Below are 15,563 nucleotides of genomic sequence, written 5' to 3' on the forward strand. Positions count from 1 at the left end.
GGACGGGGCTCTGAGCAATCTGATCCAGATAAAGATGTCCCTGCTCACTGCAGGGGGATTGGACTGGATGGCCTTTAAAAGTCCTTTCCAACCCAAACTATTCTATAATTCTAAACAAGCCCAGCAAAGAATATACTCCTCTTGGTCAGTGTTTCAAGCCCACATCTGTGACTACAATCCCAGATACTAGAGTGTCAGCCTGGAGTTACTCCCTTTCTCCCAACGTTTCAGGCTCTGCTCTCCCTGCTTTTCTGGAAAGCAAAATGATCATTACAAGTGTTCCTGATGCTTTTCCCCATGCACCTTCTAGAGCCACCCTGTGCTCAGGGGAGAGGGCAGGGAGAGAGCAGGCAGCTGCAGGCAGTGCCAGGAAGGAAAGGGAGGGGGGTTTCCACAGGAATCACGACCCTGACCTGCCCGCAGGGTCGGGATCACACTGGCATCACCACCGTTCCCGTTTCACCTCGAGTGGAAAGAACCATCTCCAATCCCATCCCATCTCCTGCATTTTCCATCCACGGCGATGCCCTGGCATCACCAGCTTCACCCTGGGAGGAAAGTCCCCACCAACCCCAAAACTCTCGCGTCGGAGCGAGACCAGCTACGTGCAATGTAGTTGTCCCGTTACACCAAAAAATATAGACCTCTCCCTCCCGCACGCGCACGAGCGTGCGCTCTCACATTCCATTTAGATGTAATTACATTAGGAATTCGTTTGCCAAGCGCCATTCAGAATACCTCGGAGCTTATTGAATTGACAATTGCACTTGATGGGGATGAAGCGATTAATCGTTTATGAAACACTAAACAATGGGGCCTGGGGGTGAAGTGCTTTTTCCATTTGTGCTCCATTTATCTCCTTCTGCATCATATAAAGTTTGTGCTATTAAACTCCATTCATAAAATTGTCATCTTTCTGGCTGCAAAAATGCTATCTGTATTGACTGTGGCCGGCTAAATAGCAAAATCAAAAAAAATACTCCACCGAAACACTTCCTGTGTACATATGCAAGTGACACCACTATTGTCCCTGGGGAAGGAAAAGCAAAGACCCAGATACTGATCTTGGCTACAATGAACAATCCAGTGATGTCCAGGGGGTAAGTCACGTTTGAGACCATCACCAGCGCCATGGACTCTACCTGCTGACCAAAAGAAAGGTATTTTTGCTTGGTTAAGGTACGTCAGTCTTGTATAAAAGGTGGGGGAGAAAACAAAGATTTTCTGAGCCTCTGCAGAGAAGGGCAGTGTAGCTGCAAACTCCTTCATAGTTTTTGTCTGCAGGGACATAGGTAGAAGTGAGAATTCAATCTCACGCCCATATAATCACCGGCAATTTGGAGCCATGGTCAAAACACAAACACAGGAGTAAAAGGCTCCATGTCCCATCACCCTTTCCAGGAGGCCACCCGTACCCTCTCCCCCATTAACACCAAGTGTGTTAACGATGACCGGTTTTGATGGGACACCCCAGACATCACCCCGTGGTGGGAAGGACTGTCACCACCGCATCCCAGCCGGAGAAAAACTATCCTCTCTAGGCCCAGAGCACGACGCTGGTTGGCAGCATGCACCCAGCCACAGGAAGCATCACCCAAAGGAGAAGCGGGACTTTGCTTTGGAAATGGAGGAGGAGAAGAGACACCAGACGATGATGCACCACAGGAGGTCTCCAGATCTGATCCAGGAAGGGAAAATGTGTAGGAACCTGACCTTTCGTTTGAACTTGGCTCCCGGCAGAAAACTCTTCCCTGTATCTCTGCCGTCTGGGTCTGCTACGATCCCTGCAGCTGCCCAGCATCCCTGTTATCCCTGAGGGGCTCCCGAGGGGCCCAGCCAAGGCCCCATGTACCCCAGCTCCCCCAGACATCGGAGCACCTGCCCGTATGGCACCTGAAACACAGCACTTAAATATTTTATCCCAAGGGAGCTGGGATCACTGGGCTGGCATCAAAGCCGAAGAGTCGGGTCTGGGAGAACCACCAGGCACATTCCTTTACACAACGCCGCTCTCCGTTACAATTATTTCTGTAATATCGTGATTTATGTGGCATGAAGGAGCAATATTCTTCTGCTAAACGAATTGTCAGCTATTCCTTGTTGCGGTGTGAACAACTCACTGCACGGGGAGAAAAAAAGTAGCTGGAGAGCCACCTTTCACAAAACGGAGACCTATTTCTGACTAAACTGTGCTCCACTAAAATCAATTTACTGAAACAATAAATCCTTTTACCCTGTGGAAGATACCTGGAGATAAAACAGCTCATGAGCAGTCATCAGGACTGCAGGCTGTGCCATCAGCTAATTCACAAGCTATAAACCTTGGAGTCTGCTCTTCAGTAAAGATATACATAAACAAGCAAAATTATTTGGCTTCTTTTTCTAAGGAAAAAAAAAAAAAAGGAAAGCACTTGCAAGATGACTTGTCTTGCAAGTCTTGTCTCTTAGTATCTTTGAAAAAGAGAGCGAAGGGACGCCAGCTCTCTGATGGTACAGGGGTGTTCACCTATGGCACAGGGACCAGGGGCTCCTGAGATCGTTCCAGCTCACTGTCCCACCAGCTTGCTCTGGTGAGTCACTTCAAACCTGCCTGCTTCAGCTTCTGTCTCTGCAAGCTGAGCTGAGGACCCTTCCCCCCCCGGAGGATGGGAGAATGAAAGGAATCCAAAGATAAAAAGCACTGGCTAGATGCTAAAACTGAGTTTAGGCACCACGGTGCAGAAGGACATTGTGGGAGAAGCACACTTTGCCCAGAGCAGCTGTGGCTGCCCCCTCCCTGGCAGTGCTCAAGGCCAGGCTGGATGGGGCTGGGAGCAACCTGGTCTGGTGGAAAGTGTTCCTGCCCATGGCAGGGGGTTGGAACTGGATGATCTTTTAAGGTCCCTTCCAACCCAAACCAGTCTGTGATTTGCCTCTGAATTAGGCTGGGAGCTGAGCACCCATGGGCTCAAGGCACTTGTGGGGACACCAGCAACCCCTGCCCCAGGCTGGGGCATCCCGTGTCCTGTCCCAAACATCCTTTGCAAAGGTCATGGGGATAAGGGACAACCACCCAAACACCTCACCAGACTACCTGGGACTCTAACTGACCACTTGCAGGCACGCAACGCTGGGGAGATGCAGCAATTGTACATTAACCTTTGATCAATGTTTTTTATAAACAGACCCTTAACGTGAAGCGTGAGCGACAAAACCAACAGCGACATGCAACCTGCGCGAGCTGAGCATCCTCAGTGAAACTTCTAGACATTTTGTTACAAACACAGCCTGCTAATGCACTTAAAAGATTTACAGGAACCAATTATCACCCTTTCTGCCACCCACTGACATCAATTATTGCTCAAATTTAAGACGATGACAAAATGTTTTAGAAGCCGCTCTGTAAGCTGCCGTCTCTCTCCAGCGATGCGCGGCACTGGCAGAGCTGTCCTGGAGCATTTCTGATGAAAGCCTCCTCACCCCACCCAGCAGCAAAACTTGGACTGTTACTGGAGACTACTGCAATTACTGTGACGCATTTACGGAAACAGCAAAACAACGACTTGACAGAAAAACTGATTGGGCTGAAAATATGGAGGTAAAAAGTCTAAGGCTTCTCCCGGTGATTTCCAGCCCTGCTAATCTATACATTATCATGGCTTTCCCACCACATCTGTTTCTGTAAGGAGTTAAATAAGCTTAGCTTTCCCTTCCAGAGGCTCACGGTGTTTTCACCTCTGCCAACAACTTAAGGAACTGCCACCTGAAAATACTTCTGGATTTCCTTGCTTAAAGACAAGCTTAAAAGCTGAGACTACTTTCACACAAAATTAGCCTGGGTTATTTAGGCCTGAATTCTTCTTCTTCTTCCTCCTCCCTGCCTTCCCTTCAGCCGCCCCGTGCTTTGGCACCCCGGCAAACCACCATGTCTCACCTGTTCTCACTCTGGCAGGGGCACCAGACGTCCCAGTGATACCAACGGCGTTAAACCCGATCAATGGCAGTGTAACTGAGAACAGCTTCCAGCCCTAAATCTGTTCCCAAGATACTTCTACACTGTACATCGGTACCTCTATTAAATACATCTCTTGCTTGCAATATACCATCAAGCAGTGGAAGATTTGCTGGTTCATCTACCCAGGCACCAAAAAGATTCGCTGCTGAAATGATCACTTGTGCAACGAGCTTATGGTCTCGGCAGAGAACAAAGATTTCAGGCTGTGCATGGATGTTTGTTGTGGGCTGCAGCACAGACAGCTGTTATAAAACAGCTCCAAACTGTCAGGATTTCTTCAAAACAAGAAAAAAAAATCCAAACAGACACGGAATTATTAATGGGCTAAGCTTTCCCAAACGATGAGAGGCAAGCAGGGTGAGCCTGGGTGCGGGGGCATGGGTGCAAGGGCCATTGCTGCGAGATGTGGGCTGGCGGGGGGAGACACTTGAAAGGGAGAAGCTGGGCTGGTGGTTAAAGCAAATGGATCCCACTAAAATAAGGAGAGACCTCTGCACATCATCACGCCAGCCAGGGCTGGGGAGCATCCCTGGGGGGGTGGCGGCAGCCCCTGGATCCCCTGCATCAGGGAGGCAGTGGTCCCCGTCACAGGTCTCCCTCTGGCCGGCTGCACCAGCGGGGAATGGGGCTGTGCCTCTGCCACCACAACACAGTGGGGAACTGCACACAAAGTTGTTAAAATAATGGAAGAACTTCAAATGACAGATATCGGGGTGGCCCTGCACAGCGGATGGAGCCTGGCCCTGGTGATGGGCACCCGCGGGTGGGTGGCAGCCACCCGGGGACAGGCTCTGCCCAGGGAATGCCAACGTGCTGCCTCGGGGGCAGGGGGTGGGGGGGGGAAGGGGCTCCCCAAATCCCAAAAGGACACAGTGGGATGGGGATAGCTTCGGACAGGGACTCCCGGCGCTGCCAGGGAGGGAAGCAGCCGCTCTCCGAGGCGTACAGTTAATGGCAGCCTCTGCTCCATTGAGCACATCTTCCCCGCGGTTACTCCACCGCCTTCAGTTTATTCCACATCTACTTGACCAAGCTCACCTCCGCCGAGGGAGGTATCATCTCATTAGTACACAGACATATCTCAAGTATGCAGTGATGAATTCCCCCCGGAGCTTCAAAAGCAATACATGCGACCTTTGCATGTTCCTGCCATAAAATACCAGGAACACCTCCAGCTCCCAAGACAGAAGCTGTGGTGGGCATATGTGAGCAGCATACACCATATGGATTAAGTCAAGGGAATACTTAGAAACTTCGACTCTGCCTTCAGCAAAATTGATTCCGGCAACATTTTTAGCAATTTCTTGAGGATTTTCTGTGTGTTTATGAAGTGCTGATCACCACAAAGGGATCTTTCAGCCTTGGTCTTTGAAGTCTCTCTAGCCCCGCTCCTACAATACTTCGGATTTAGTGGCGATCACAAAATATGGCATAAAAAGTTAATATAAAAACAAAGACTTAAGGCACGGCTCCTCTCTAAAAGGAAAGGCTTGTGCTGCCTGGAGTGGCACATAGATAAATCCGGTTCAGGGTTTCATTCAGACTCCTTCAGACCCACTTCTTTTACTATCTCATATTGTAGCAGCCACAAATAAAACATTTAGGCATGCTTAAATATTGATTTAATCTCTAGCACACACAAGTTCTTTAAATGGTACACTTCTACCAAGTACAGTAACAGCTACTGAGGCATCTTACTAGGGGGGGTTAAAACTATTTAAAGCTTTTTACGTGTCAACTTTTGCTTTTCGGAGCAATTCCACCTAATTGGGAGAGAGGCCGGCAGAGTGCAGAGCGCTGGAGCTATCTGGAGGTTTATCTGATCTCAGTGATAAAATTCCATCCCTGGGGTGACCTAAAAAGGACTGGAAAAGGCATGTGCTATGTGGATCAATGCTGCACTAACGGCAAAGCGAGATGGATGATCTCATAGGTGTTTTCCAGCTCTCCTCCCCATGGCTCCTCAAGAACCAGTCAGAGATCGGGCTCCTTCGTTGTCATTAAATATTTTGGGAATGACACATTGTGCCTGTGAACTGCCCAGTGACAACAGCTCAGCTAAACACCCAGGAGGAATTTAAACTTCTGCCTATCTCTTGACGCTGGGAGATAACTCCTGACTCCTCTGAATAGGAGGAGCGGCTGCAATTCTCCAGTTAAGTCATGTTAATGATCTCAGAGATTAGCAAAGCTGGTTTGGAAATCTCAGTATGTCATTAATGTCAAGGGCTTCCGGGAGAAAGCGCTATTTATGGACTGCCTTCAGACCAACCTAGGCAGGCAGCAATCTTCGGCGTCGGGTGGTGAAGGGCACCCAAATCCCACCCCCGCTGCATGGCTTCTCCCATATGGGAAGCAGAGGGAGCAGAGCCTCAGCTCCAGCACAGCCCAGAAGGTGAGCAGCCACAGATTTCCTGCAACAGCGTTCCTCTCTAAGCACCCAAACCCCATCACTTCCACAGGCGGGAAAATGCACCCCCTCCCCAAAAAGAAGCCCGAGCAGCCTTGATGCCCCACTGCCACTGGGGTCCAGCCCCCGGGGCAGCCCCAGGCACGGCTGGTGTGGGTGACGGGACTGTGGTCCTGCAGCCGGGAGTGCCAGCACCCGTCCCGCTCCCTACCTGCCAGACGCCCAGCTCCTGTGGTGCCGGGGATGGGTTATAAATCAATGCCACATGTTTTTCCCTTTCAAGTCACTGGAAAAAATGCACTAGCCCTCGCACTGCTACAGAAGTCAGGAGGGCTGGGGGATGGGGTGAGATACCAGAATCCTTCGGGCTGAAGCCATATCCGCAGTGGATTTCACATGCCAAATGCTGGTTTGCAAAGCTACTCTCTCCCCAGCATATTTAAGGCTCACCCAGTAATTACAGTGCTCTTTCAGCAACAGCAATGGGCTGGAGAATCAGCTGATGGACAATGAGGTGCTCTGCATTACCACTGCTGAAATCCCCTGGGTTTGTTATCACCATCTATCGTTGGTAATGGCAGGGGCTTCGCCGGAGACCGTGGTCCCAACACCTCCCTAAGGACCATCCTTGAAAAAGCTGACTGGCTGATAAACAACAACCAGCCAGAGGAAGCAAAACACAGCTTGCTCAAAACTGCACAGAGGGTCAGTGGCAAAGCATCGCCTCAGTCCCGACATCAGGGTCCGGCCGTGCTCCTGGGGATGCTGCGATGCCAGCCCACCCAAGGCGCCTGCAAGGAGTGGGGCTACCAGGGGCATAGGGCTGTGACCATGGCCAAGCTCCCCTCTTCAATCCAACACGGGCCGCTGGCGAAGCCGCCTCTCTGCCCCAACACGCTCAGGTTTGGCACACGCCAGCCCCAAGGTGATGTGCTGCTCGCAGCCGTGGGGGACAGCCAGCTCCCGTCCGGCCTGGGGCAGGGGCATCCCTGCCCCGATGGCATCCGTCTCATCTCAACCATCCAGTTACCCGTCAGCATGGGAGCTCCACATCTGAAAGCCATTTAAGACATTGCATTTGTAATCTAATACTTTGAAGAAATAATAAAGTGAGCCAAATTTAACCCAGCCGAGCTGGAGAAGCCAAATCTCTGCCCGCTGCCTTTCTACAGATTTATGCAACGCATACAAGGGGGAAGTGGGAATAGAGACAACCCTTCTCTGAAGCCCAGAGACACCTCTGACGGCCACCCAGCTGTGGAGACAGCGAGGGAAATGCAGAGGAGACACAGTGAAAGCACAGGGGAGTCAGCAGGACGACCCGTGTGGTACGAGCTGGTTTCTTGATGCAGTAACAGCAGCTGTGCAGTGTTAGGGAGGGTGGATCCTCTGCAAGGTAACTCAGCAGGACCGAGCCACTTGGTTTTGCCCAGGAGCACACTCTGCTCTGCCCAAGGACTTGACTGTAGCTGCCAGTATCTCAGAACCTGGGTGTGCTAATGACAGAGCTGAGGCTGCTAATCCAGGACCAGCTAATGAGGGCAAAGCTGACTGCAATTTGCTCCACACCACCAAGATAACAGCAAACCCAATATAAAGGATACATGTAATAGATAATCAGCCAAACGCTAAAAGCAGCCTCTACAACTTCCTCAAGGTCCCAGAGAACATGGTAACAAAATTTTTATTGTAAACCATGAGTACATCAGAAGAACAGAGATCTTCTGCAACCAAGATCAGCCAATGTGGTGGCCAACTTCTGAGCTCATTTATGCTCCGTGCAAGCTTGCTGAACTAAATCTAACTGCAATTGCTACTGAACCTTGCTGCAGCTCTTAGCCAGCAGGCTGTGAGACTCAGCACAATCTTCCTGTCCAGCAGTGCACAATCCCATCTGCTCAAACACCTGATAACATACTTTGTCCCACCCTTGAAAGACCTTTGCAAGGGGGAAGCAATGCTTCATGTAGGCACGCTTCAGCTTTCACTGACCTCACAAGGTGAATGTTTTATTGTGTTGTTATTCTTACCTGCACAGCAGCAGCCGCACCACAGCAACCCTTCCCTAACAAGGACTGGAAAATCCCTCCACAGTCTGGCAGGACTGCACAGCCACGTGTCTGTGCCAACAAATCTGCCCAGCAGACCATGCTAAGCAGTAGTGCCAATGGTCAAATTCCAAGTCCAGGAACTTGCACTCAACCGAAATGCACTAATGGGTTTTAAAAATGTGCAGTGATCTAACAGCAGCGATGCAGGCAACGTTATGCCGTGATATTTACAGACACCTGGGAAAGGAGAGACAACCCAGGACCAGTATTTCTGAGAATTACATGTTTTGACTAGGAAATCCTCTTTTCTCTGACTCCATCTGCCCAGTTGGCTACAGTTGGAGAAATGCTGGAGAAATACTTTCATGTCTGCCAGTCAAAGGAAGAGGAGACAGGCTCAACACACCCATCCTGACCAACACCTTCTCCTGCGTACAGATGCTGCAGGGATCAGTACGGGAGATGACGATGACAGTCATGCAATCAGAGCACGGTCATGAGTGATCTGGATCTATCAGTTCTTCTGCAAATCAGACCCGTGCTCCACGGGCCACGCTGCACTGTTCCTGCCATCAGCTGGTTTGCCCCGTTCTTCTTGCACCATGTCCCAAAACCTCTATGTAAGAAGCACCGAGATACACTCAAGATCCTGCGCTGCAGCAATCCACATGGTCTCTTCTGGAGAGCCTCAGCAGCTTTCTTCAAGGCTTTTTGTTCCACATGATTACTTAGGAAGCCTGAATGCCCACTCTGGAATGTGCAGGCAAGGAGAAAAACAACAGCAATACTCACCCATCTCCTTGAGCTCCATATTAACAAGTTCCAACCAGCAAGCATCAAGCTCGTCCAGGTCATAGCGGCTCATTCCTTGCAAGTAAGTCCTCGTAGCTTCCGAAATCTCGGAGCCAGGTGGGCTGCTTGGTGAAACCTGTGAAGGCGAGTTCTCCAGTTGGGGTATGATCCTGGAAGAAAAGAAGGAGAGGCTGAGAAAGAGCTACAACTCACAGAAGCATCCCATTTCTTGCCATGGAGGGTGCGACCATGCCATGTACAAACCTGACTCTTAAGAATGAAAGCAGGCCCAGCAAAATCAAAGGTGTTTTCTGTGCTCGGTGTTGTCTCCTGTGCCTCACGAGCTCTGAGGACCACAACTTGTACACAAGCACCCTCCCAGAGACTGCTGGTCTGGGCACCTTATGTGATGGTTTGAGTTGGGATGCACCAAAACAAGCTGATTTTCAGAAAATGCCAAAAATGCCTGGCTGCCAGCTCCCTTTCCCGAACCTCAAACCTGGAGTTTGTGCTCTTCTCAGTGCCCCAGAGAAAAGCAGCACGAGGAGGCAGCAGCGCAGTGCCATGGCTCCAGCATCACGCCTGCCAGTGAGGGCCAGCCCACATCCCGCCGCGGCATGGCTCCGGCTCCCACTGGGCTGGCTTCCTACACTAAAACCGGTACCAGCGCCACACGCAGGCTTTACCACCGTATCTCATTCTTCCTAAACACCCACTGATGCTTTTCATTATGAACCAGCCCGCGCCCTGCACAGCTCCACGCTGCAGAGCAGCCCCAGGGAAGCACCGAGAGGGCGGCTCTGCGCTGGGCTCTCTGTGGGAACATGCCTGCTCTTCAAGAGTTCTCCAATTCCCCCTTGCATCATAAGAAATTAAGCCATTTTTCCACTTTGCGTGGCTCCTTTCTTCCTCCTCGCCTTACATTACCACCAGCCTGGTGGCAGCAGCCTCCTACGTGCTGTGATTCCGAGTCAAACAACTCGACCTACAGCTACAGCTGCCGGCACAGCCTCATGTTGCTCCCCCTGATGTTAGGGAGTCGTTTCTCCCCACGGGGGCTTGCAGAGAGGCTCACACAGGAATATCTTATCAGGGGAAATACAGCCCATTTGGGAGAAAAACACCGTCCTGCCTGTGAAACTGGGAAATCTGATGTGGAAAGCACATGCAAGCACAGGGGTTGTTCCAAGTAGTGACGCTGCTGCCCGGAACCAGTGGTCCTGCTGGCGAGAGGGAACCGTGGCACCAACCCATCCCTGCTCCATGGCTGTGAAGCAGCATCCCACCCCCCCCGAAAAGGCAGGACAGGGGGGCAGACAGGGCTAAGGCAAGGGCTTCTGCTCACCACCCTGCCACCTCAGCCATGGGGTTGACACTGCCATGTGCTCTGCGCCCTGTGAATACGAGACTCTTTGCCCAATGGATGAATTTAAGTGCAGTGCTCTGTCCTAGTTACGTTTGGAATCAAGAGCTCAGCCAGCGCCCTCTCCCCGCTGTGCCCTGCCTGAAGTGCTCGGCGGGAGCAGAGGCGTCTGTTGAGCCTCTCCAGAGGTCTCCAAGGGCTGGAGGAAGCCTCAGCTCTGGCAATGCTTCTCCTCTCGCCCAGCCCAGGACCTGACTGCAGGAAAGATGAGTTTGGTGACCAGAAGTCACCCAGCTTTGCTTGCTGCCCTCTCCCTGATGATGTGGGCAGTCTGGGCCAGGCTCTCCATTTCCAGCCCCATTGCACCAGTTGACTGATGGGCTCAGGCTGAGAGTCAGTCCCAGCATGGGTCTGTGGCAACTCTCCTTTACCTACAGCAATAGTTTTCCCATTCATCTACAAAAATTAACTCTTTCCATGAGCAAAATGAGGTCCAATGGATACGATGGTCCAAATACTGATAGCAACAGCAGCTCCTCCAGTCATGAACCCCTAAGAAGCAACTACTGCAGATTCACTGGGGCGCAACAGAGATCGAATCCTGGTCCTGGGCTGCTCAGATGAGATGCCTGACCCACTCTGTGCAGGAATCCACTCCCCAGAGCATAGTTTGCAGGCAGAGTGACCCCTGATTTAAAACACCCTCACGCCAAGCCCCTGTGACCGAGCTGCTGCCCGCCCCGGCAGGATGTTTTCAGCGCGCCACAGACTTTAGTGCCGCATTCACACCGTGCTGGGCAGCACTTTGGCAGGCCTGGCCATGGAGAACACCCCACGGTGGTCTGCGAGTTTTGTTCTGAGCACTGTCTAATCACAACCCCAGGGATGGGGAGAGGAGCTGCCTCATCTGCTGCGAACTCCCTGCATGGAAAGCGAACAGGCGCTGGCTGTCAGCTCTTCTGCCTTTTCTTGGCAACTCTGCGGCAACATGCATGACACTTGCCATGCACACGTCAACAGTGTCGCGCGTAATGACATGCAAGCAGAGGACGAGCTGGAAATGAAAAGCAGCCTGTGGTGCCAGCTGACAGATCTCCGCGAAGTTGGGAGCCGGAGCTCGCTGCAGTTATTTGCACAGCTCACGTTTCCTCCCCGAAATACCGCCTCCCCGCACAACTGTCAACACAGAAAGACACTGCAAAGAAACAAACAAGCAAACAGCGACCCGCTGCAGCACGCCATCCCCTTCCCAGCAGCTTCTCTGCCTTGCAACGCCTGAGGATTCAGCCCTGCTCTCGCACCAGCACCAGCTGGGAAGCCTGTTCGCCCCTGCAAGACTTTCATCTGCCTTCCGTCCTGATATGTAAGTTAACATCAGAGCATCGAGTGCCTCGTGCTCTGTGGTGTGTCTGGGGCAAAGCCACCGTGTCCATCACATAACCAGCCGAATTTTGGTATCAGATGCTCTAAGCTCTGTAAGCGCCGAGGGAAGAAGCTTGTGCACAGCTGCCCCTGGGAATGGGACCCTACCTGCCTTGCCCAAGGTCAGGAAGGAAATCTGTGGCAGAACAGGAAAATGAACCTGGAGTTTCTCTGCACCCAGACACATAGTTCAGCTGCTGTCCTCCGCAGTCACAACCACTGGAGACACTTCCAGAGCAGCAGAAGCAATAATTTGATTGCTCGGAGAGGGAAACATCAAGAAAGGGGCTCTTTTTGCCTCTTCTGCCTTACTTTCCCCACCAGGAAATTGGAAATAAAGATGTGCCCCAATGCCCTGAGGACATTTCCAAATTTCAGTTCAGGATCTGAAAATAACCCCATGAAAAGACAGCACTCTCAGTCCCCAATTTTAAAACAAGCTCACTGTAATCTAGGACAGGGCTTGGGGATTCCATAACGTCTGTAGTTAACGCAGACAGCAGTAGTAACACGGAAACTGGGCATGCGCTGGTCAGGCTTCAGGACTCTCATCCACGAAGCTCCCAACCCCCTAAAATATACATGAGTCGCTGGTGCAACGTGTGCTGGCCCAAGAAGGACAGAACCTCTCCATCCCACAAGCCCAGGTCCAGCTCAGCTCGGCAAAGCGCCAGCCCCTGGTGGCTCAGCAGGCAGGCTGGGCACAGTGCTCTTACAGGAGAAAGCTCAAAGCTGTTGAGAAAAAAAAAAAAAAAATCCTCTGACCGCAATGAATGGAATGAGCTGCCTGAGCAGGCACGGGGACGGCGCCCTAAGCCTTCGCTAAGCCGAGTTACACAAGCTGCTCGCCCAAGAGCCGGCTGCAACAGGTGAGAGTGACGCTGGGCCAGCCGGGGATGCTCGGGGCAGCGCGGGAAAGGAGCTGCGATTTTTAGCTTGGCATAAAAGTGCAAAGATTAATGCTGTGTACATATCAAAGGAGCGGCTTGAACAGGTCATTTACTGTATTGACAACCACCTAAACACACTTAGTCTGATAAGGGTGCTGAGGGTGACCGGAGAAATCTCTTTGGGTTATCTACAGATACGACACCGCCTGCCAAGAGCCGAGCTGCCACATTCCCGGTGCTGTTGGCATGCAGGACACGGCCCCCACCCAAGCCCAGGCCAGTCAGCCCCGATGTGGGCGCGCAGCCTTTGCCTCCTGGAAAAGGATTTTTGCTGAACCTGATGCTCAGAGATGGGAAACAAGTGACTCTCCCCGGTCATGCAGCCACCCACTGAATGCTACCAAACCCCCCAAAACCTGGATGTGTGTTCAGACTCCCAGGTCCTGGCTCTGGACAGACCCTGGTGATGCAGAGATCACAGGGAGCTTCAGGGGGTCACTGAAGGCAACAGCACCACCAGCACAAACTCGAGGTTCAGTCCTTCCTAACACCGTGCCGTCAGACCGAGTTTGCTTTGGTTGAACAGGAGCTGGAGTTTACAGAGCGACTCTTTGCTTCTCACCACGTCACTGATGATGAAGATGAAGTTAATTAAGATACAGAGATCTAACAGCGTGCTCCACAGGCTTGCTGGCGCTCAGCTAAGAGGTTTGGAACATGCCAACGCAGCAATGGCAGGTGCCTCCCCACCCCATATCGGGGAGGGTCGATCCAGTGCTGCAGCACTCGGCTACCGCAGCACCACGCCGCCTGCACAGCTCCCACCTCACTGCAGTTTGCTTCCGTTACTAGTTATCAGTCCTGTAAGCAGTAAGTATTAATGTGAAATGTCTCTTCTTCAGAGAACCACTAAGCTTTACTTTTGGAGCTCCCCCTTCACAGGGAGGACCCCGTGCCCCTGCACCCATCTGGCGGCATGGGCTGGCATCCCCTGGAGCTAATTCAGTCCTGGGGATACTGGGGGCACGTTCATGCCATATTCTCGCCATTTCAAATATCAGCAAATGAAGACGGTCAGAAATGAAGAAACTGCACAAAGAAGGCACCTGGTGGAGAACTAACCCCAAGCCCATTGTCCATAACCAAAGGAAAAGATGAAAAACAAAACACATCCCAAATGGTCCACAGCCCAACGAGCCCCTTGTCATGAAACCTCTGAGGCCAACACAGCCACGCAGGAGGGAAGTGCATCAGCCAGAGCCTCCCCAGGCAATGCCTGTGCTGGGGGGATGCTGTGCCCCTCAGTTCTAGGAAGACAAACGCTGCCATACCCACCGATTATGCACACCCAGTGACGGCCAGACCCTGTGAGGCTGTAACCTGACATCAGGTCCCTAATCAGAAAGCAAACCTGCAGGTTTGGATCAGCTCCTCTTACCCTAGTTTGCTACAGACATGAATTTTATGACCTTAGCGTAGCTAAGCCTGATTTGCAGGACACGGCGAGATGAGATGAGACTCCAGTGCCAGGTCTGCTCCTCCACAGGGACAGCAGTGCCTTTCGTCGGGACACTTTGCCCTGTCTAGTGGCTTTGAGCTGTGACTCGAGCGGTGCCAATACGTGCTGCCCAACAGCACCTTGGAAATAACAGCAAAATTATGTTTTTATACAGCGAGCAGCTCGGACAACCCTACAAAGCCCCGCTGGAAGCCTGGTCCAGACCAAACCCCTGACCCAGACGAAGCGCTTAGTTAAATATGAAGCTTTCATGGTTCACGAATGATTCAGCAGAACACCCGAGGCTGTGCCTGCTCATGGACTATCCCTCCCGCCCCAAGGGGTGCAGGAGGCTGCCAGATGCTGGGGCTCACATGGGACACCCTGAGCCCCTGGGAAGACCAAGCAGGACACAACACCCGGAGGTGGGGAGCCTCCTGTCAAACCCTGGTAAAATCATGATCCTAAAAAGCAGCCCGTTCCTCCCTGACACATGCTAACATACCTGCAAAGAGCTTCTCGGTGTTCAGATACAAAGATCAAAGACTGCAGAGACAGTTGCCTTGGGCTAGGAGAAACAGTGGAAGGAAGAGACTCTACAATTTAATACAAGACAGCAATCCTCTGGAAAAACCCACAGCCTGATTTACAGCCATACAGAAAACAGACCACACTGTGCACCCCTCCTCATTTACAGTAACATCCAAGAAAACCAGAGCCCAGAAAGGGGTAAGCTTTGTGCTGCCCGCACACACTGCAGTGGAGATGCAGCTCGAAAAAGGGAAGAAACCACTGAGGCCGCCCTCGCCAGCATCTCCTGCCCATCTCCTGCTGGGCTCCGAGAGCTGGGGCTGGCAGGGACATCATCAAGACTTTGCTTTCGTGCAGGAAGGGGGCTTAATCCCTTTAGAAACATTCACGTTTCCAAACAGCTGCTCAGTGGAAAAAGAAAAACCGAGGCTGGGTGATGAGGATGTCTGCACACACACCACCAACTCACACAAACTTGCAGTGAATTTTGCATCATGTACTAATATTTTTCACGTCCCAGGTTCAGGCTTCGGTGATCCCACAGGAATCAACCCTTCCTTCTTATTTCTAGTCCTCTTTTCTATTTTTCCTCTCCTATTCCAGCCTCAGGTG

At 51.8% G+C, this 15,563-nt stretch overlaps 1 protein-coding gene across 3 annotated transcripts in view; it reads right to left on the minus strand.

The window, feature by feature from the left end:
• JADE2 (jade family PHD finger 2) overlaps positions 1-15,563 on the minus strand; it is a 79,922-nt gene that overhangs the window by 27,387 nt on the left and 36,972 nt on the right. For all 3 annotated transcript variants that reach the window (XM_086470757.1, XM_086470756.1, XM_086470758.1), the window contains one exon: positions 9,248-9,417. In XM_086470757.1, the coding sequence (XP_086326883.1) occupies positions 9,248-9,417 (170 nt within the window). The remainder of the gene's footprint in view (positions 1-9,247; positions 9,418-15,563) is intronic.

This window comes from Leptosomus discolor, chromosome 10 (genome assembly GCF_034619465.1).
Source record: "Leptosomus discolor isolate bLepDis1 chromosome 10, bLepDis1.hap2, whole genome shotgun sequence".
NCBI lineage: Eukaryota > Metazoa > Chordata > Aves > Leptosomiformes > Leptosomidae > Leptosomus > Leptosomus discolor.